The sequence below is a fragment of the Rissa tridactyla genome, chromosome 9 (genome assembly GCF_028500815.1).
Source record: "Rissa tridactyla isolate bRisTri1 chromosome 9, bRisTri1.patW.cur.20221130, whole genome shotgun sequence".
NCBI lineage: Eukaryota > Metazoa > Chordata > Aves > Charadriiformes > Laridae > Rissa > Rissa tridactyla.
The window spans coordinates 46,722,676-46,744,665 of NC_071474.1; the positions used below are offsets into that span (position 1 = coordinate 46,722,676).

Consider the following 21,990-nt stretch of genomic DNA (forward strand, 5'->3'; position numbering starts at 1 on the left):
AAGTAACGAATAACATTTTTTATTCCTCTGTTGTTTGCCATTTGATGATCTTCAAGACTTTCGGTAAGATTAATCAATTAAAATTATTTTATTGAGGGGAAAAGAAAGAGACAAAACAGACAAAATTACTTGTCAGATGCCATAAAATACCCAGAGGCTGTTCCAAGAGCACAAACGACCATCTTATCCCTCCGTTCAAATAGCAGAATATGCTCTACCTCCCATTTGCTCAATAATCCCTAACATTTTGCTGCTTAGGTTACTGGTGTATAACAAAGCCACTTTCATCCTGCTCTGACCTTGCCTCGTATTCAGAAAAGGTAGGGAGAAAAGACAGGATTCACTTTCATGCATAAATCACTCTGTCGCAGTCGCATCGCCCCCTGTTTCCTCGGTTCTTTGAGGTCTGCCATTGGAGCACTCTGACGGACGTCCTGCTGATCTACTAATTGCCAATACTCACACTCGGTGGCTGTCTTATCAATTGTCGGCACAAGGCTTTCCATGATAAAGTGTATCAATTGTGTGCCGATCATCTGCTCCCTGAATTATCGATGTTTGACAGCAGAATTAATTTTTCTGCCTGCTTCAAAGATGCCTGCCAAAAATGAGAGTGTACGTACACATTCAGCCACAGGGTTTCTCTCTTCGGGGGATACAGTTTCTCCAACCGCTGGAATCCGTCAGCGGTAGGAGCACCGTCTACATAAAAAGATTTGCTTCTCGTGGGTCAGGAACAAGGCAACTTTTCCCCATGACAGCCATTCTGGTTCACTAAAACTGCAAAATTGCTTTGTGACATTAAATTTACTCTTCCTAATTTTTCTTTTTTGAATTTTTACTCACATTGAGCAGCCAAACCAGAACTGTTAGGTCGTGGTTTGACCCTACGGTAAATCCAACTGTAATGCAGGATCTATATTGCAGCAATGATGCAAGGGACTGACCTGGTTTAAACTCACTCTCCCAACTCCAATTTGCTTTTAAAAACATAACAGGTTAACCTTCTGCAAGCAAGTTTTATGCTGGATTAGGTATCACCTCTCCATCACTCCAACTATATGCTGCGTAAAGTATCATCTGCAGATGGAGTAAACTTCTGTGCTTTATATTATGGTTAATTCAACAAAAATATAGTTGGGAACCCAAATCTGCTCCAGATGAAACTGGGACTGCTTCAGCTCTCCATTACTAATGATTTTGATACCACGGCCCTCAGTTCAGTGAGTTTCTAACCTACCTCCTTTCCTGGTCTCCATGCTGTGGCAAGTAAAACTGATGAGAAATATGCCCTGTACCCGACCCCTCCATTCTCTCTAGCACAAACACTGTAGCTGCCTTTAAGTTCTCAAGTTGGAAGGGGGAAATTTAAACTGTGAATATTTAAAAACAATTCATTTACATTAAAAGTTGGGCTTGTATCTTTCTACCCATTTATGGTTCCACAAATTTGAAATGCAACCCACCCCTAAACTTGACAGTAATCTCACTACTATTATAATAAACTGCCAAAAGGAGAAACAAAGGTGTCTTGTGGGCTTCTTGAAACCACACAGATCCTCAGAAATATATTTTTTCTCTATGCGCAGGATCTCGCTTGAAAATGAATATAACTTCCATCTCTGGAAGCCATCTCTGGTTTACTTTTCCTTGAAGTCCTTGTCAAGAGAGACTGCTCAGGCAGTACAGTGGGATCTTTCCAAACTCTGAGGGAATTCCCTCTGTTCTCTACGGGAGACAAGTCTGCAGAGCCTTAACCTTTCCCTCTCCTTCAACTAGCACTGACAGTCGGTACAGCACGAGCCCCTTGGGTTCCGAACGGAGACAAGTGTTTTTCTCTCCTGGTTCTCTATTTCTTTTCAGCCACAGTTTTCTTCCCGCTATGCCTTATCGATTCCTGATTTCACTTCTCAGCCAGAATGCCACAAGGGAGACAGGCTGACCCTGGAGATAACGCAGCTGCAATTTATAGTTCCAACATTAGGGGAACAACTGCAGAAAAATTAACCTAAGCACAGGACTTAGAGAACATGGGAAGTCTGGTGTTCGATTAATTAAGGCTCATAGTGGAAAACAGGAGCATCTTAGCTTTTATATAGTGTGACAGTTGTCTTTAATACATGACACCAGGTTAGGCATCAGAGAAAACCCAGCGCACAGGGGAGACGCTGCCACAGTTAGAAGGCGAGCAGAGTGAATGTCCGCACCAACAGACACCACTCCTCACTGACAGTTTTTCCCTTGGCTTTTGGAACTGTTGGCCATTGTGCTGGCCATACTGTTGCACGGGTATGTAGCCATAGGACGAGGGGCAACGGTTTTAAACTAGAGCAGGGCAGGTTTAGATCAGACATCAGGAAGAAGTTCTTTACACTGAGAGTGGCGAGACACTGGCCCAGGTTGCCCAGAGAGGGGGTGGAGGCCCCATCCCTGGAGACATTCAAGGCCAGGCTGGATGAGGCTCTGAGCAACCTGCTCTAGTTGAAGATGTCCCTGCTCCCTGCAGGGGGTTGGACTAGATGCCCTTTAGAGGTCCCTTCAACCCAACACATCCTATGATTGCTGGCCTCAAGCGCTGGCACCTCTGCCCAGCGCGCACCCTGAGGTGACATGAAATGGACCCCGCACTGACAGGCCTGGCTCCTGTGGGAACACAGGCCCTTCTGCTGCCACGCCCGAATGGCACCACAGGCAGACCCTGCTGAGCCCCGGGACCCCCGCGGCGCAGCACTGGGCTGCGGGCTGACAGGGTGACCGTGAAGACCAGCGACGGCCACCCCGCCTCCATGCCACCGGGCCACAGCCCTCGGCCTTTGCCCCTCTTCAAAATGGCGGCGCCCCCCGGCGCTGGGGCCGCTCTACCCCGCGGTCCTCCACGCTCCTCTCGTTGGGCCGCGCTCCCCTGCCCCGACACCCCAGCGGGGGCGGCGGCGCCTGCGCAGAGGCGCGCGCGCCTTCACTTCCGCTTGCCGGCGGCCGCTTCCGGGCCCCCGTTCCTTGGTAACAATGGAGCAGAAAATGGCCGCCTGAGAGGGGAGGGAGGGCGACGCTGCGGCTGTTTAGGGACGGACGGAGCGGGGCGAGCCAGGACCGAGCCCACTGAGGAGCTGGGAGAGCGGTGGACCGAGAGCTGGGGAGGCGGCGGCGGCGGGTGGTGAGTATCGAGGCTGGAGGCGGACTCTCAAAATGGCCCGGAGAAGGGAGAGGCCCAGGCCCAGGGGAGGCGGCGGCGGCTGCGGCCCCCGCCCGGAGTCGAGAGGGTCGCGGAACCCCTCTGCCCTTACTTTGGGCCCCCGACGTGCGGACTGCGGGGTGCCGGACAGGGCAGAGCGGCTCCGGGCTCCGCGGGGCTCGGGAGGCCGAAACCGCCCCGCGGCAGAGGCGGAGCGGGGTGCCGTGATGGAGCTGGGGGCGGTGATGGCGGTCTGGGCGCGGGTGTGCCCCGGGCACTGCGAGGATTCTCGGCCTCCCTCTCCCCAGGATGGGCCGGGCTCTGTCACCCTGGGGACTTTTCCCTTTTCTCCCGGGGCGTGTGGCAGGGCCTCACGCCGAAGCGGGGCGAACCTGTTCCTTCTTCTGGAGCTGGAGTAAGGTTTGCGCTTCCCCCTCGGGAAGGGCTGCTGGGCCCCTCACCCTCTAGGTATCCGGTTGGGCTGGAGGAGGAGTTGTATTTAGTCCCTTTTTGGAGGGATGGAGTGGGGGGGGGAAATTATAGCCACTATCTTGGGCCTCGCCGTACTGTTTAGTGCCTACTTAAGGAATGTGCAGCTCTTCAGGACCGTGTTTTCAGTTTTTCTTCCTCTGAGTTGAGACAAGAAGCCCTGTTCTGGGAGACAGGCAAGAGGGAGCTCTTCATATCTCTGTGTCTGTTGTAAGGGTCTTGATCAGCTGGTGACCTGCTAAAACCTATGATATATGCTATTCCTATTCTGTGAGTTTCTCTCCAGTTAATCTTGTCATGTTTGCTCTGTCACCTTAGTTTTCTGTGCAAGTTCTTGCTTCCCTTATTAATATTGTTTGTTGATGTTTAAGGTTTCTGTTTACTGTTTTTCAAAACCACTGTAAAGTCTACAGCTAGATGTATGTATTACTCTATCTTCAGTGATCTGTCTTAATGCAGAAGCAATATCAGGTTGTATATAACAGTATGTAATGTAGTATAATATAGTTATTAAGGTTTGTTATGTGTCTTGATTTTTAATGTGTAGTAGAAGGAGCCTGACAAAATGTTCAACAGCAAAAAAAAATACGTTTTATAATAGTTTTGTTTGTTTCACTGTTTTTCAGGAAGATAGAGTCTTTATACAGAGAAGCTTGTAAACAAGAATTCAAACACAATTGTATCCAATCGTACCATAACATGTCAGATTTATTTTCCCTGTCCATATTGGCAGTGCTGGTTAATTTCAAGTTGTAAATTGTAGTCAAAATGCTAAAGAAGCTCTGACACCAATTTGTCCCTGAATTTTAATTGCAGTTACTTGTCAAGTCTTTTTAAAAAATAAACAGTTGGCTGCTTCTTGTGCAGTTAATTATCTTAATTGAGAGTCAGATGCTTAGTTTTGTTGGAGTGGTCAACTAGCACTTAAACTGACTGTATTCCCTCTACAGGTTTTCCATTTTGGAATTAAAAGAATTATAGCTTGGAATTATATCTGGCCTTCTGAAAAGGAGAAAACACACCACACATCATAAAATTAAGGCCTTCTTGTTATGTTAGACCACTAAAGCATAACAACTATAGTGTTCTCTTCATCAGCAGTTCTGACTACTTAAATTTTTGTCACTGAAGTAACCATACCAGCATTTTTCAATCATGTAGTGGTTGTCATCTGTACCATATTTATTTTCCATATTACTGAATTCATAGGTATGCCAAGGTGTACTGGAAAACAGTGTTAGAAATGTCTGGTCTCCACTACCTGCCCTTTTTTTTTTTTTTTTGTACTGGTATTTTTAGAGGAATGGGTGAACCCTAAATGGAAATTGAAAACACCTATATGCTCATATATATATATATGCCTAGCTTGTTCCTTTATTCCTCTTCCCTATGGGAATGTATCAAAATAAATTCCTTGGTCTTGGTAGAATGCTTCTATAGTTTAATAAGTTACTAGGTTGTTTTAAAATTTTTTTTTTTAGAGAACTCAGTTTCCCTGTATTAAAACATTTGAAGCCACACAAGATTATTGGATATTTTTCTAAGTTTTTGTGACTTAATCTCAGTCTTAATGAAAGTTTATCAACTCTTGAGTTTGCAAAAGTTAATCTTGAAGGGATAAAACCAAACGTGAGTATCTCCGTCCTCAAGATATTTTGATGATGTTCTTGTGCATCTCAAAAACAATACTTCTAAACAGCGTAGCAGTGTAATAACTTAGAGTTGAGATCTTTGTATGGTGAGTAGGGATAACCAGAAGCATCACAGAGCTCCGTTTTGCTTTTGCACAGGTTCCTGGCTGCAGTTAAGATCACAAGAAACACACATGCCTGTGTCTTCTTGAAACTGTTCAGGTTTATATTAACGAGGTACTTGTTAATAATTTTTGCTGATGTGTGGTGTTGAAGCTCAGCTTTTTACTTAAGGAGGTCTGCAGAGTTGTATGGTTTCATAAAACTGTCTAATGATAATTGAATATGTAGGAAAAGTCAGCACACACTTTCTCTTAATTTAATAACTTTAAAACATTTTGCTTAGAGCGCTCTTAATTTCAATATGCGAGATTTATGCACACATAGTCTTGTTAAAATGCTTGAGCTTGCCTGCCTTGGTATATCATCAGAAATGGAATTCTAGTCTTACAGATATCTATTTAAATTAAAATAAATTTTACTTAATTATATTTTCAACTTCTACATTTGCTAGGCACTAGACATCAACAACAACAAAAATCTGTGTCTCGGAATTCCTGTGTGGGTTGTGGTTGTAGTGATTGTCATTGCTTTATTGGCCTTCTGCTTTCAGTAGTAGCTGTCTTAGCAGCAGTTTTGTGGAGACAGTGCAATTTGATACTAAATCTAAATATGTTTTATTCTTTTTTTAATTGAAATTCCGTGAGTTATGATTGGCTTAGTGCTTTCACTAACCAGAAGGTCTGTTTCTTCAGAAATCAAAAGGCTACGTGATGGTCATCATACAGTTTTGTGGGTACAACTTCCTTGGATGTCAATCCTGTTTGTACTGCTATCACTGGTTACTTGCGTGCAGCATTACTTCTTCCTTTGAGCTTCAGAGTGGGCCTTCTGCTTGCTGACCTAGCAGGAAGCTCGCTTTTGGGGGAAAAAGAGCATCATTTCATGAGTCTGCAGTGCTGGAAACTTGTTACACCTCGTATACACTGTGATATCATCTGAATTTGAGGGCAAAAGGCAGTACTATCTTAATTTTATTTTCAACTTGCATGTAAAAAGTTGTTTTAGTAAGTGCAGATAATAAAATGTGAAGCCCTGGATTTTGGGAGTTCGTGCTGAATTTTATTTTCAGAGCTCCATCTTCTTTCCACATGTTCTTAGTATTCCGGAATTGCTAAGTTCTACCCTTTCTCATGGAAGATTTATTTTTTTGTTGTTCTGTGGAATTTTCTGCAACTGTTCTGTAAAAGTATTCATCTGCTTTCTATTGTTTAAAATGTATGTTCAGAATGACATCTTGTTGTAGGGCCTTTGCTTTGAAACACACTGGGGTAGTGAAATAGCTGAATTGATGTTTAACACTCCTTCTTAAGCTGTCATTTAAATTGTATAGCAGTTTACGTGGAACGCTTCATGGAAGACAACATTTTCTTCCAGCTTTCCAAAAGTGGTACATGTTCCATGATATTTTTTGAGGCAAAGAGGATATGGGGAGTTATTGAGCATTTAAAATTTGTAGTAAGTTTAGTAGAAGTCTAGTAGGAGCGTAGATCTGTGGTTCATCAGAGCGTCGACAGAAAGCAAGAATAGCAGGGGGAAAAAAAAAAAAGAGTACATCCAAAATTCATGATGCAACTTTGAAAACTAGAAAAGTTCGTTACTTGTTAATGTTTCTAAGACGTAGATGAGTACCTAGGCTGTCCAAGCCTTTGGTGTGATTGCAAGAGGAAACTTGTGCACCTGCACAAAACCAAAAAAAACAGACTTGACATAATGAAGCTCCCTGTATAATGCAAATAGATAGCTGTTTCATTTCACTGTTTTATGATAGGATTCACTGACAGTCAGGTTTTGCTTCTGCTTTTGAGCTTGAAGACTTGAACGATGAAATACATAAGATGAAAATGTAGTTTCTGCTATTTCATACCTTCTGCTAGTTTTGAGTATTGAGAAATTGGATACTGATTGGCATGGAAACTATTTTTCAACTTTTAATTCTTCTAGGAAAATCTTGTAGTTGGGACATGGGGTGGGTCAGATGAATACTGCACGTGAAGTTGGCTCTGTTTATGCTTAAAGAACCCTAGGGTAACAGAACTGCCTGTTCTAGCTGCTGTTCTGTGTCATTTGAGAAATGGAATTGGAGAGGCTGTTGGCTGGGGCTGGTCCTGCCAGACGGGATGGTATGTTAGAGCTGCTGAAGTCAGAGTTCATGGAAAGCGCTTTGAACAGACAGCTGTGTTGTACTTCTGTTGTAGAGCTAAAATGTCTTTGAGGTATGTTCAGTGAAAGCAAGGGAGGAAAAAATAGTTAATCCGTAACAACCCAAACCAGAAAATAAGTATTTCAGGCTTCCACTACTGAGTCACTTCTTTTAGTCAAAGGGTTTGATAATTTCTGAAGACTGGAAGTAAGCAAGGTGCTCTACCGGTTGAAGTACCTAATTAAGATGAGGTTATGAATCATAAATGAGAAATTAGCCTTCTGCTGAGCACATCTAAGAAACACTTATTCATATTGCCATCATCTTTTTTGTTTATACAAAGGTATTAATTATGTTGCTGGGACGTGAGGTAATTCAGGAAATGTTCCTAACATACTGCACTGCAAACTCTCATGTAACGTTGAAATACCAGTAACACCTTGGTGGGGGGGATTTTAGAGGAAGTTTTTGTTGCACAGCTAGCTAGTGAGAATACGAACTTTTCTGCAGTTTAACTAATTTAGTGTCTTTCTCCTGTTTAAAATTTGAGACTTGCCCCATAAATCTAATGAAGATTATAACTTTAAGGTATTGTTTTTTCTTTTAACCCTACAGATGAGTGATTTCCGAGTTTGTCACATCTTCTAAGTTTTACCTAGCTAGTTTAATGAGAGTTCTAATGTTTTCTGTAATTTTTAAAAATATAAAATGAATGCAGGCTAAGGTAGTGTCTTGGTATTTAATACAGAAAACTAATGTCAGGAGATATTACACATCTTTGAAGGAGGAAGAGCTAGTGATTTATCGCTGTGCCATATGGTCCATTAGTAGTTTTTCTGGGAAGAATTCTGTAGCCCACAAGTGTTAAGCAGTATGGAGGTACACGTTGTGATTGTTGAAGGTAAATGGACAACGCAAGTATTTCATCACTGCTAGCTGTGCCACTAGATTGTTTCTAAGCACAGGTAAAAAATCTAAAGTAAAGTAAAATATATCTTGTACTCCAAGAATGATAATTTTGCATTATTGAAGGAATTATCTAGTACTCTTAAATTGTTCCTATGCAAAAGAGCATAATATTACTTCCTCTTGAATAAAAGAATGTAAAAAACCAATACCTTTTGTGGGCTTACTGGTTTTGCTCCTGCAGTCTCTAGCAGCAGCAGAGAGACAGCTAGTTGTTTTTGCTCTGAAATCTCTGCGATTGTTGAAGCGTAACTGCAGGGAAGATACTTTGCTGACTTTCAGAAGGATAGGAACACCAATTAAGAATTCACTGTAGTTAATGTGTCTGGATATTCAGATGCTGAAGAATATTTCAGTTCAGTTCATTTCTTTTTCTTTTTTTTTTTTTTAAGGAGAACATCATGTATTCTAGCTGTGATTCTATTTTGTGCAAACTTTAGGTGATTTCCTCCCCCCCCGCCCCCAGGTTTTCCCATAAAGTCAGCTGAAGTTGGCAATAATCAACAGATCTGAACTTCCTGCTCGTAGATGTGGCCTTCCCCACCCTTTGTCAACTCAGTGCTGACAAGGAAAGACACTAAAGAAGGAAATTCTGAATCTTTTACCCTGGATAAGAACAAAGTCATACTTTGAGTTGAACTAAACCACTAGAAGAAAGAGAAGCAGAGTTGAAGTGCACCTGCTTATTGGATAATCAAATGTTGGTTATTTTGTTGTAACTTAATTGTGTATCTGTTGGTTTTCCCTCATCAGGTTTCCCTGTGTTACTGTAGTCAGCTTCTTTAAGCCAGTCTTAACTTTCTGCAGTGTATGAGCTGAGAGCAGAATCCTGAATGAGGGACAGGTTTTCAAGTTATTTCTGCAACACTCTGCCTTGCTGAAATAGGAGCGAGGTGACATAGTAACTGCCACCGTGGAAGTCCTGTTGTACAACCAGGTGGGACCTATGGAGTCATGCCGAGACAGTAGTAGTCTAAATATTCTAGTAAGTTCACTCTGGTAACGCAGTGCTCTGCAGTGGTGCCGGGAGGTGAAGCTTAAAATGGACAATGTGGACAATGAGCTGAGTGGACAGTGAAGAGATACAAAGTAACAGAAGCCTTGGGGTAGAAATCCTATTTTCCATTTACTGATTATAGTATCAGAGCTCTAGTGTGAAGAATATTGTCCCGTTTGCTGTCAACAGTAAGGTAGGGAGAATGTGTAGATGTGCATTTATGCATTTCTTTGCCATCTGTGTTTCCATCAATGTAAACATCCCATATAGATATATAGCATTTCTAGGACATTGAAGCTAAACAGCATGAAGTTGGGGTACAGTGGGCTAGTTTAATCCATTACAGTTGCTTGCAATAGGAAAATAAAGTGAGCTTGTCACTAGTAGAAATAGTCCTAATGTAAATTAAACTCTTAATTCAAGATCCACCTCTGAGGCCTTTTTTCTTAGCAATTGCATCTTTTCAGTCTTGGCCAATAGCTGATTTTATGGTTTAGGAGGGAAGATATGAGATGATGGAGGAGAACAGAGGAGTGAACCTATACTGGAAATAAGTAAGACTGACTTTGTCTTACTCTGAGCATTTCCTCAAGGATCACCTATCAGAGCATACGTCAGTCTGTTGGTAAAGAAGAGATTTCTCCCCCCCTTCCCCCAGCCTTCACTTGTTTTGACTCTCCCTTTTCCCCCTGACCAAGAAGAGTGTCCCTTCATCTTCTGATGTAGAATGGGCAAATGTGGTTGAATCAAATAGACATTATGTAGCTCAGGTGCCTGCAAGCACTGGAATTTGCAGTTAAAAGGAAAATTTCAAAGCATAAGCAGTAAACAAATGTCATGCTTTGTATGCATAGTGCGGTTTTCTTTTTTAAAAGCTGTTGTAGAATTAGTCTAATGCTTACAAATATGTTAATATTGCCATCTTTATGAAGACATTCTCTGTGTTTTAAAGTCAGTAAATGTTACGGTGGCAGTCATTTGAGGGAAAATATTTTACAAAACTTCATGCTGCTGCTGTCCCTTAGCATCTTATTACATTCCCTTATTTTCTTAATCTTATTGTCAACTTTGTTTCACTGTTGTCCTAAAAAAGGGAATGCCACTTAGAGTTCTGATGTGTATCCCCAGAGAACTAATGCATCTTTCAGGGTTTTATTTTGAATGCAGGTCTCTTTCTACTTGAGGCTTTATTCAGATGTTTCTTTTAAAAGCAGCTGTCTCTTTATTTCTGTTATCTTCTCTAGATTGAATATGTCTTTAAGTGAAGTTACTTGGAGTCATAATTCTGCTGCAGAAAGCTTGTAAAAAGTAGTTTGAGTTTCAGGCAAGCTGTGTTCTCATTAGAAGTCAGTGTCTAAGATTTGAAGGGCATACAGCTTTTGTAACTGAGCCCAGTCAATTGGACATACCAGCTGAAACCATTGCGCAACTCTCACTGTGAATGGGTCTGTTTATCGGTGTATTTGACAGCACATCACATGCAAGTCTTCAGACAGGCCATGCAGTCTTTAGATTCCACCAGAGATTTAGCAGTGCGGGGAAAGCTGGTAGGCTTCCATTTGAAATGGTCGTAACCCTAGTGATTGTTGATGCTTACTGATAAAAAGGTGAAAAATAAGCCTAATTTCTTTGGTGAAATGCAGAATTTGACCAAACCAAATAATACCAGTAGCCTTGCGTACTATATTACTGAGTGGCAACGAGTCATTTGTGCCTCAATATGACTAACTTAAAAACAAGTTCTGCTGCATCAGAATTCAAGACAAAGAGGGTTGGAGTAGCTATTTTATAATCTGCAAGTCTGCAATAATGGGATGGAATTTTCTACTGTTACATACTGAGGTGCACTTTAATTTTCACAATAGCAGCTGAAATAAACTACCCCTGGAGATCATGCAGTGCTGCTCTTCTGTGGAGGAGCACTAATGTAAACTGTGGGCAGTCTTGACTTGACAGCTGTGCTGACAAACCAAAAAAAGATGCTTTTTGCACTAGACAGATGTCTAAGTGTTGGAAATTTTCCAGTGAGAAGCAGAAAAGCTTTATTCTTCCAGTATTTTCATGTCACATGAAGTATGGTTTAAATGAAAGGAATGTTTTCTGATGGGGAATGTTATTGCAGAGCTTTTTAGCTTGCAGAGGATTAGCTTGCTAATCACCTCTCTGAGTAACTAGATTCTACCAGTTGTACAGGAAAATTCTTGATGTTGTGAATAATGAGGATAGTGATTAAGGAAACTAGTTATTACTTTAACTTCATTTGATATATTTGCATGGTGCAGGTAGTGCCAGAACGTCTTCTGCATTTGCATGTATTTTGTTGTAATATCTATCAAATATAGACATGGCATTCATCAATATTTTTTTGGAGAGAGAGAGAGACATTGTCAAGGATTTCATCCAAATGAAAAACAATATGAGAAGGCTATATTAAAAAATACACAATAAAAGATGGTTCTTTATAGCAGAAGTTACACCTGTCACACGCTGTGGAGTTTTGTCCTGGAAGTTCTAGTCATCAACATCAGTAATCCAGTGAATGCTGAAACTTGCAAGCAAATTCTTCTCTTGACATTAAACTACAAAGTTGATTTTACAAACCCTCTTCCTTTTTTGAGAAAACTAATAGTCTGGGTTGGTGGTTGTGGGGGACTTTTTGTTTGGTTTTTTTTTGTTTGGTTTTTTTTTTTTGCACACATGGTGTTCCATGGCATCTTCTGCCTTCTATATTTGAGTCCTTCATTCTGTTAAAATTCACTTGGATGTTGAAGAGGGTGTTTTTCATAGCAGGTGGTAAGTTTTTTTTTGATTGATTCCTGCTTTCATCACCATAGTGCAGGGCAAGAAGTGATGAATACTTAATCCCATGCTCATTTAGAGAGCATGATCAAGAATGGCTTGCTTATGCCTCGTACTACACTGTTGTATGCCACCGTAAGGCAATGTTTGTGATTTGTGAGGCAGTTGCAGTATTAGGAATATTTTGCACTAAAAAGCGAATAGTCGTGGACACATAGTCAACTATGTGAAGATGGACTAAGGGTTATGCTGATACTATTCCACGTGTTCGTACCTGCTGCTTTGTTCAGTATTTGATAATGATGGGCATAGATTTCGTTTGTAACTTCTTGAAGAGGTTCATGCTTTGAGAATTATTTCATTTGTGATCCCTGTGGTTGTGCAGCTTATCTTAACTGAAGCCTCAGTTAGCAAACTACTCCCCTGCCACGCCTACCCCCCCAACCCCTCACACCCCGCCAAATTTAGGGATAACAATGAAGGATGTAGTACAGGTTAAACAAATACTCTGGATGAAGGATTTATTTTCTCCTTTTTAGGTACTTTCCCACTCATCAAGATGGAAAGCTCAGATTCTAGTGATAAAGGAAATGTTGATCAATCAGAAGCACAACGTCAGAGTCAGCTAGATCGGTTAGATCGAGAAGAAGCTTTCTATCAGTTTGTAAACAACCTGAGTGAAGAGGACTACAGGCTTATGAGAGATAACAATTTGCTAGGAACACCAGGTGGGTAATGCTTGTGTATGTACATCTTACTAGAATTGCTTGTAGGCGATTTGTGTCATTTTTGTGTTCTCCTGAAACTGTTTCACCATTTAGTTTGTGTGCTGCAGTTGTGTTCCATGGTAGGAAGTAGCTTCTTGCTAATTTCTGCACACTCAAATTTGAGTGATCCCCTGACTAGTGGAGAGGTAGTTAGATGATATGGATTCATCAGATACAAAAGTCAGGTGTTTACACAACTTGGTGGGGAAACACAGAGTTGACCTGGTTCTAGTTATGGACCCTTACACGTTTTTGATTGAAAAGTAATCTCCCTGAAGCATCTGTGTGAAAACTTTGTGTTGGTGAGGTTAACAGTTTGTAACTAGGTTAAGCAGTCTGGTGCAAGATTCTGCACGGGCATTTTTATCTCAGTTTTCAGTTGACTTATTCTTTTAAATTGACTTTTTATAGGATGATACCGAATTCAAACCAGTTCTAATTTAAAACATGACTTCCACTAATTTAAACTTTTTTTCATGCTTGTGAAGGTGTTATCTTAAATATTTTACTCTGGACAGCCATATAATTGGTATAGGATGATGAAAATTGCTGACAGGTTGTAGAGGTTACAGAACCAGAAAGCGCATCTGTCTTGAATAGGTTGAAACTGTTGGATCTTTCAGCTTCAGCAAAACTTACTTGGGACACTGGTGCTGAAGTGTCTGAACTTCCCTGTAGCAACCTGTTTGGCAGTCTCATTATGGCAGGATTTAATTAGGAAAAAAAAAAACAAGCAGTGGCTTGTACCTTCTGTAGAAGCTTTTGATAATGCTTGCCATACACATGATTTCGAAATATTTTTGGAAAATTTTGCTTATTTTCTAAGGTGAAATTACTGAAGAAGAGTTGCTGAGAAGGCTACACCAAGTTAAAGAAGGTCCGCCACAGCAAAACAGTGATGAGAATAGAGGTATATACAGTATTTGTGAAAACCCTTAACTTTAGCACCCCATACGGACCTTAACTTGAGTGCAGGAGTGGAACAAGTTAAGCCTAGGCAGGTGCAAGGTGAGCTTTGTTTTAAAACTAAGTGAACGTTATGTCTGATATCTGCTGCAGAGGTCAGTTTGGGACAGATTTCACTCATAACGCATCTGTTATTTGCATCAAGATAAAGATTTGTTTAGGTTTCTTTCTTCTTGTTTTTTTTAAATTTATTTAAGATTGCCTTCCTGTCTGCTTCCTTCTGGGATGCTTTTTGGCAATCCCTATTTTTAATTCACCATTCTGCCCTTCCAAAGGTGCTATATGGCTTTCGTTATCACCTTTCTACAGAAATTGGTGGAGGACGCTTAGAGCTTACCGTTGGGGTTCGTTCTTTAGTGAGATAGATTTGCTATAAAGCCATTCTTCAAGTGGAGGGTCAGGACCGACTTAGTTCTCAATTTAGCTGTCAATAGATCACTTAATTGTTTTGAAAGGAAAACACAGAATATTGATGTGTTATGACACCTGAAATGTGACTTTCCGTTTACTTATGATAAAAAATATGTGTTATTTTGATGACTTGTTTGTTATGTGATGGCTGCAGCCTATCTACATGTTAGTAAAATGTCCACTCCTGCTCCCTTAAAAGAGCTTTGGTAGAAAAGAATTGGGATGCTATGTGTGAAACCACAATAGCACTTGGTAGGATTAAGCGCTTCTAAATTGTCACTTGTTAAGCTAAGCAATTATGTTCTTGGAAAAATTCACTCCAAAACTAGCTCAGTACTCTAATTTTGGTAGTTCCCTGTCTTTTTCGCAGGTGCGGAGTCTGCAGAAGATGTCTCAAATGGAGATTCTATTATAGACTGGCTTAATTCAGTCCGACAGACTGGAAATACAACACGAAGCGGACAACGGGGAAACCAGTCTTGGAGAGCAGTGAGCCGGACTAACCCAAATAGTGGTGACTTCAGATTCAGTTTGGAAATAAATGTCAACCGTAATAATGGGAACACAAATCCAGAAACTGAGAATGAGCCATCTGTAGAGCCTTCCAGCGGGGAGGATTTGGAAAACAGCCAAAGTGACTCTGAAATTCCAAGGTCTGAATCGCCATCTGTAAGGCAGCCTGGATCAGAAAGGAGCACTTCGGAGGAGCTAACAACTGAGGAAGCTTCCCCTCCTAGAGGGCAGAGGAGAGCGAGAAGTAGGAGTCCAGAACAGCGGAGAACGCGGGCTAGGACTGATAGAAGTAGGTCACCTATTAATCCAGTGAGTGAGCCTCCTCGCAGGTCTCATCACAATACATCATCTCAAACACTTGACCACTCCTCAGTGAATGAAGCCGAGGGAAGCTCTAGAACTAGGCAGCATGTGACGTTAAGGCAGCATGCAGTGGGGACTGAGATGCCAAATGAAAATGCAGTTTTGTTTTCAACCCCTGAAACAAGACCTGTTCCTCAAGCAGCAGGTTCTTCAGAAACTAACGGCACCAGTGAGTCTGCAACTCCTGGTCAGAGGCCACCTACCATAGTACTTGATCTTCAGGTGAGAAGAGTTCGTCCAGGAGAGTATCGGCAAAGAGACAGCATAGCCAACAGAACTCGGTCCAGGTCCCAGACACCTAACAACACGGTCACTTACGAAAGCGAACGGGGAGGGTTTAGGCGCACGTTTTCACGTTCAGAACGGGCGGGAGTGAGAACTTATGTCAGTACCATTAGGATTCCTATCCGTAGGATCTTAAACACAGGCTTGAGTGAGACTACGTCAGTTGCTATTCAGACTATGCTAAGGCAGATAATGACAGGCTTCGGAGAGCTGAGTTACTTTATGTACAGTGATAGTGATGCAGATCCTAGTGGCCCAACTCCAAATCAGAACGTGGATGCTTCTGAGGCACAGAACGGAGGTGGTGGTACTTCAAGCAATGAAAGTACGGATGTTAGCTCAGGGGAGGTGTATGAAGGTGGCAATGAAGGTGGTTCAACATCTGGTGCCAGACGGGAAGGTCGGAATACAAGGGGATCGGTCACATTTGAAGAAAGTGGCTCTCTACCATTCCTTAGCCTAGCACAATTTTTCCTACTAAATGAAGATGATGATGACCAACCAAGAGGACTCACCAAAGAACAAATTGACAACCTAGCGATGAGGAATTTTGGTGAGAGCGATGCTCTGAAAACCTGTAGTGTGTGCATTACAGAGTACACGGAAGGCAACAAGCTCCGTAAATTGCCTTGTTCGCACGAGTATCATGTCCACTGCATTGATCGCTGGTTATCAGAAAATTCCACTTGTCCCATTTGTCGCAGAGCCGTCTTAGCTTCTGGTAACAGAGAGAGTGTTGTCTAAATGAGATCTGAATTTATGGCCGAGCAGCTAGTGTGATAGTGATGGGCAAAGAAGTCACTTCCTTTATGGCCACTTTTTGAGTGGTACCTCAATGTATAGTAATGACTTGGAGTGAATCTTCCCTCATGAAAGCATTTTCTCTGAATTCAAGCTTTTAAAATTGGAAAATTTCTTTGATTAGGGTTTTCAAGATCTAGTCAGTTTGGGTGTTAAATTTCTCACTTGTCCAAAGACATCTACCCCCTTAACAATATTATTTTTTTTCTTTGTGAAGAGTATTAAGTTCTTTCACCCACCCAGCCTCTGCCATCCCAGTTCAACATTTTGTCCTCAAGATTGTGCTAATGAGGAGTTCTTTGAGAAGTCATCCCAACTAAACGTACATGAGTCGTAGAGGAATTTTTGCAAGAAGTTCAGCTATCTGAAAAAATAATACGAACTTAATTGCACACTTGAACATACTTTTGATTTTCTTACTGGGTTAATATTGGACATGTCTGTGTAAATAACACTAATGTTAGCCCTTTCCCCATCACTATGGCACGCTGTAGGATGAGCTGTTAGCTTAATTGGGATATTTATCTTGTTGTGGAAATATAAGAATTGCCTATGCTTGTTTAAATAAAGGAAAAAAAAAAAACTGTTTTAAAATTGTAAAGCTTTTTTGTAGAAGCTCAGTACTTTTCCAATGCACTGTTGTACTAACGCATTAAGAATTAAAATTGTACCATGCTTAGAAATCAAGAATGCTTTTCATACAAACCCCACCACACGGAGAGCAAACTAAATACAAGAGCTGCTTTTGTAACTGTGTACCTGTCAAGAGCAGTGCATATCTGTACTATTTATGTGAACAGCTACTGTAATATAAAAACAGTTGAATTAGACATCTTAATTGCATTAAAAAAAATGGAAATTAAATGTTATAATTGCAGTGTTTTGGCTCAGTAATGCCACCAAAAAGATGATAAAAATTAGAAAGTGTTCTACTGGCTGGTTATTTCTTGGTATGGTTCCTAATAAGTAATAATACAAACTGGTGTGTACCAGTTCTTACACCAGTTCTGTCGACTTTTACTTTCAGTTTTTGAGGTGTCTCTGTGTAACAATTCAGCAGATGAGTTTTGACAGGTGGCTTTTTTTTTTTTTTCTTCCCCACCAGCTTCAACCTAGTAGTAACTTCTGGATCTGTTGAGTGGCCATGCTGGTAGATCCAGCATTGGTAGCCTGTGACTCAAGCGCCACAGAAAAATAACTTAAGTGTTAAATGGAAAACAGATTATTAGAGTGTTAGGTTAAAATTGAAAATCATAATTGATTATGGGAGTACACTTAAATGTGTAGCTGATTCTAAGAATAACGCTAAAAATCCCAACAAACTCTTTATACTCCTGTTGGGCAGATGAAAATGAGTTGCATTTACTTCATGTATGTGGCATATCGAAATTGAGAATTAGAGAACGTACCTCAGCTCTCATCAGTGTCAGGGGAAAACAGCCTTCCCCCTCAATGACCTGTTCTTTGTTTTATTCCATAAAGATTTTTTTTTTTTTTTCTAGCTTGCATGTGCTCCAGGGAAGGCAATATTTATTTCAACTCCAGGGGGGTAGTTATGAAGGGATATGAACTGCTCTTGCTGGCTATATGGGAAATGTTACTTGTTCCTCAGATGACATAACCAAAGCTGGCCTGTCTCTTTCCTAACTAAAACGTATTTCTGGTGTTTTATAGTGGTGGTTGCATAAACTATAGTCTCTGCTCTAAGCCCGAATGTCCCCACAGTCCAGGTTTTTTTTCTATGTGTGCGTTTTGTGGCGTTTGTTTCAGTAGGAAACCCTGACGGGCCCTTGAGCTCGCTTTCCTCCTGGTGGGACGCACCATCGTGGCGGAGGGCATAGGCGTATTCCTTTTGAACAGAATAATAAAGAAGCTCATGCTTTTGAATTTTTCCCTCTGACATGCATCACTGTAAAATTAGAAGTTAGCTATTAATTTCAGGTGCTGGACTCTCTATGCCAAAATTTCCTCAACAAAATAACACTTCTGACTTTCTTCCAGTAGCATTCGCGTAACAAACACGTGCTGTCGGTTGCAGTTTCCAGTAGCTTTTACTGACTTACTGGAGCACAGAATTAAAAGGAAAAAAACCCCTTTCTACGTGAATACCATGTTAGATTTTGAAAATCTGACGTGCATCTCTGAGGACTAAAGCTGGTGACCAGAAAGAAAGGAGCCCACTAGTGCAAATTAAGGTGAAGCACGGCTGTGGTATGTGTCACTCGACATAGCTTAACTTTTTAATGTTCTCCCTTTCCAGTAACTATTTGCATTGGTAGAATCAACTTCATGGTTTTGCTATAGCTTAACAGTGGCATGCCTTAACATTTTATCTTTCTGTAACAATAGCAACTAATAAACTGTTGGAAGTTTCCCAAACAGTACCAAGAAGAAATAATTTAATCTCAGATCAGGAGACCTTGAATGTTCTCAATGTTTTATATGCCTTTTCCATCGCTGCGCTTGCTAAAGGCGCTGGGGGTTCGTTGCCTGACGTCTGGAGGAGTTGGCAGAAATCAAATCGCTGATAGAGCAGAGACCTCTTTATGTACCCAGTCATCTCTCAGCCTCTGTGGTAATTCGATTTCTGTTCTTTTAAAGTTAGATTGGAGTTAGGGAAAGCCCGTATTAACACTTCAGTTGCTAACAAAATAGGAAAGACTCTAACAAGGTTCACAATTAGCCTAATTTACAGTTTATGAATCATTTCGGCGTGGAGCATTTGTGCTTAGTGCTTCCCTCGGTTTACGCTTTCTTGATGTGGCAGGAAGGATGCAGCTGTTTAACTCACACGTGTAGCCTTGCGAAGGGTTAAAGTGAGTAGTTTGGTGCTTTTCCAAGGCCTGATGGTGCAGAAAGGCTGGGTGTGGGGAGGCAGGGCCGGCCCTGCTGCCTGGGCTCGCAGTGCCACCCTGTGGGAGCCTCTCGGCCTTCGCTCTCCGTCTCGCTTGGGGCAGCACCGTTTCTTTCGCATTCAAGACTTGCTTTATTTTATTTTTGAAGGAGGTTCCCTGTTACTGCCTGCCTCGGTAGTTATCGTGGGGTTTTTTCAGACTGCAAACCCCCAAGCTCCTGCTACGAGTGTATCTGAACTGAACTCCTTTCTGACAGGCCGGAGCTGTACCCACGGCAGCAATTAAAGCAGTTACAAGGCCAAAACATAGAAAAACAAACTATTTTTTTATCTGAGAGCGCGTTTGATAGTTTAACTCAGATTATGAACCGACACAGAGTTGTGGGTGCTTACTTTTTTTTTTTTTTTTCAGCTGGGGCTTTATCTGCTAACAGACTGAAGAGTTATTCCTGGGGTTTGGTAGATTTCCCTTCCGCGTGCACTCTTTTTATTTCTTCGAACAAGTTGGGTTTTTTGCGAAGAACTTGTAGGCAGTGAATTGACTTGTTTTAAAAATGATTTGGTTAGCGTAGGTACTGCATGCGTAGAAATTGCTCATTAAAAGTTTAAAGTGGGTTTTGTAGGAAGCGTTGACGCGCAGGCAGAGCAGCTGCTCTGCCATGATACCCCACCGGTTTTGAAGGAGCCATAATTGTCCATTGTGTCGACTTGCAAACGACTGGATTTCCCACCAAAGTTGGCACAATGGCCCCTAATGACTGTCAGCCCCGTTTCCTGTCACTTGTCTGGATTATGCAAACGCGGGGAGTCCAAAGGACTCTTTCCCTGGTAGATATGGTGTAAGGGATATGGTGTAAGGGAGAACTTTGTAGAGTGGAGATGGTGGTTGGACTCGATGATCCCAAGGGTCTTTTCCAACCTAAATGATTCTATGATTCTAGATCTGAGTTGATGTTTGTCCTGCCCACAGAGGAGGTTCCCAACATCGAGGGTCTAATGTGAAGATGAGCAAAGAAACGCGGTTAAGGATGACCATCCCAGCGTCATCTTCACTGTCGCACTGCACCACAAAAGCTTCTATCCCGCCGGCTTAGCCTTGAGTTTGGGATGCTTTTTATTAACGCGTCTGGTCACGGAACCGTCTGATGCCTGGGTTTTCCCACCGGCCAGCCTTGCTCCTGCCGCGGGGGCTGGCCTTGCTGGAGCGAGGGCACGGGGGAGCCTGGAGCTGGTGGAAATCTCTGCCTGCTCCTCCGCCTCTCCCGGGAGGAGGTGCTTTGGAGGAGGGTTGGCTTGCAGCCACGTTAAGGGAATTCATAACAGATGCAGAAATATTTTCAACCTTTACATACCCTAGGCTTTTTTGTTTGTTTCTCCTTGACTAGGGAGGGAAGGAGGAGGGTGAGGAGCCAGAATCAATGGCAACTTATCTGAAGTACTTCTAAGCTGTGTTGTGGTAAAAAAGAGAAGCAGTTTGCATCTGTTATACCAGGGCTTCCCAACCTCTTTTTGATATGAGGTATCTCTTTTTTTCTTCCTTTTCTGCTGGGGAAACATACCATTGGATTTGTTTTCATTGTTTTATCTGGTTTTGTTCCCTTGAGCTAAAATACCTGAGCCCCCTTCCTGAGTTTCACTGTCTGCTAGTAAGGCTGTTGGTTGGGAAGCCCTGAATTCAGCTGAGAATGTAAGTTTTCTTTTTTTTTCTCTTCTTTTTTTTTTTTTTTTTTTTGTACAGTGCTTTGCATCTGTTTATACTGGACTTGTTTAATACAAAATGGTACTCTGAAGTCATCGGACAACAGTTTGACCAGATTTGATAGCTAACGATTAGGAGGAGTTTGTTCCCTGTATAAGATGTCATAATGCAAATTTAAATAGACTCAATAAAATGCATGAAGTGTTCATCTTGTGCTTGATCATCACTCCTTGGGTTTACTCTTCTTAGGGTGGGAATGCGCTGGAGTAAAGGATGGTGGATGCGGTAGGAATTTATTTCCTCCGTACACATTCTGCCTTGAGGCTGGGCAGAAAGGAAAGAGCCGGAATGGGGTAGAGTTAACTTCTTGGAAGAATTTATTGCTCCTTAGTACATAAAACTGAAGCAATAAATCTCACTGTGTCCCAGACTTCTGTAAATCTGTCGGTGGATAATGTGGGATACCGAAGCCGCGTCGGCACGTTGTATGTCAAGTAGCAGCTGTGACTTTTATGGGTGCCTGTCCGGACCAGGAGCCGGTGGCCGGGGCTGCCGGGGCTGAGTCTCCCTAGAAGTACACTTTGCAGTGTTGAGCGGCGTTCATGAGAACCTCTCACATATGGCTAAAAGCTTCGTCCTAAAATTAGTAGCTGATTAGTACGTGCAAACGCTTACTTGAGTGGGAAGGAAATTTTTTAGGGCGTGGGAAGCTATCTTTGTTATCGGCGCTTCCCTCACCTCAACTCCGTCCCTCCAGGAGGAAGCGGGAGCGTGATGGCATCAGAACAAGAGAAGGGGTAGGAAGGTGATGTATGGCTTGAAAACACGCAGCGCCCGGTGTTTTGGGTAGCAGTATCACAGCTGGGCTGGTGTTCAAGGGCACGGTGAGCGACGCTCTTGTTCCGTGAGGAGGAGAGTCGTGGGCTTCTCCAGGGAGGCGTTGAGTTCATTCTGCTCCAGCTTCACTCTCCGTGGAGAGTTTTCCCCCTTATTCCCACGTGCTTCATCTTGAGC

General features: G+C 42.1%; 1 protein-coding gene across 6 annotated transcripts; it reads left to right on the top strand.

Annotated features, from left to right (window-relative positions):
- The first annotated feature begins 2,978 nt into the window (after positions 1-2,978).
- Positions 2,979-21,506, top strand: RLIM (ring finger protein, LIM domain interacting). 6 transcript variants are annotated; one of them, XM_054214637.1, is made up of 5 exons: positions 2,979-3,154; positions 5,452-5,529; positions 12,857-13,045; positions 13,911-13,994; positions 14,832-21,196. In XM_054214637.1, the coding sequence occupies exons 3-5, from the start codon at positions 12,877-12,879 to the stop codon at positions 16,364-16,366; spliced, it is 1,788 nt and encodes a 595-aa protein (XP_054070612.1). In that variant the 5' UTR covers positions 2,979-3,154; positions 5,452-5,529; positions 12,857-12,876; the 3' UTR covers positions 16,367-21,196. The 6 variants fall into 6 exon arrangements, with proteins under 6 accessions (XP_054070612.1, XP_054070613.1, XP_054070614.1 ...); XM_054214638.1 differs by having other exon boundaries at positions 2,979-3,151; XM_054214639.1 differs by lacking the exon at positions 5,452-5,529 and having other exon boundaries at positions 2,979-3,151.
- Positions 21,507-21,990: the final 484 nt, after the last annotated feature.

What these genes read in the sequence shown, in the direction of transcription:
- RLIM (XM_054214635.1), top strand. An exon ending in CAATTTGCTAGGAACACCAG is followed by an intron (nt 13,046 to 13,910) that starts GTGGGTAATGCT and finishes TTATTTTCTAAG; the next exon opens with GTGAAATTACTGAAGAAGAG. An exon ending in AAACAGTGATGAGAATAGAG is followed by an intron (nt 13,995 to 14,831) that starts GTATATACAGTA and finishes TCTTTTTCGCAG; the next exon opens with GTGCGGAGTCTGCAGAAGAT.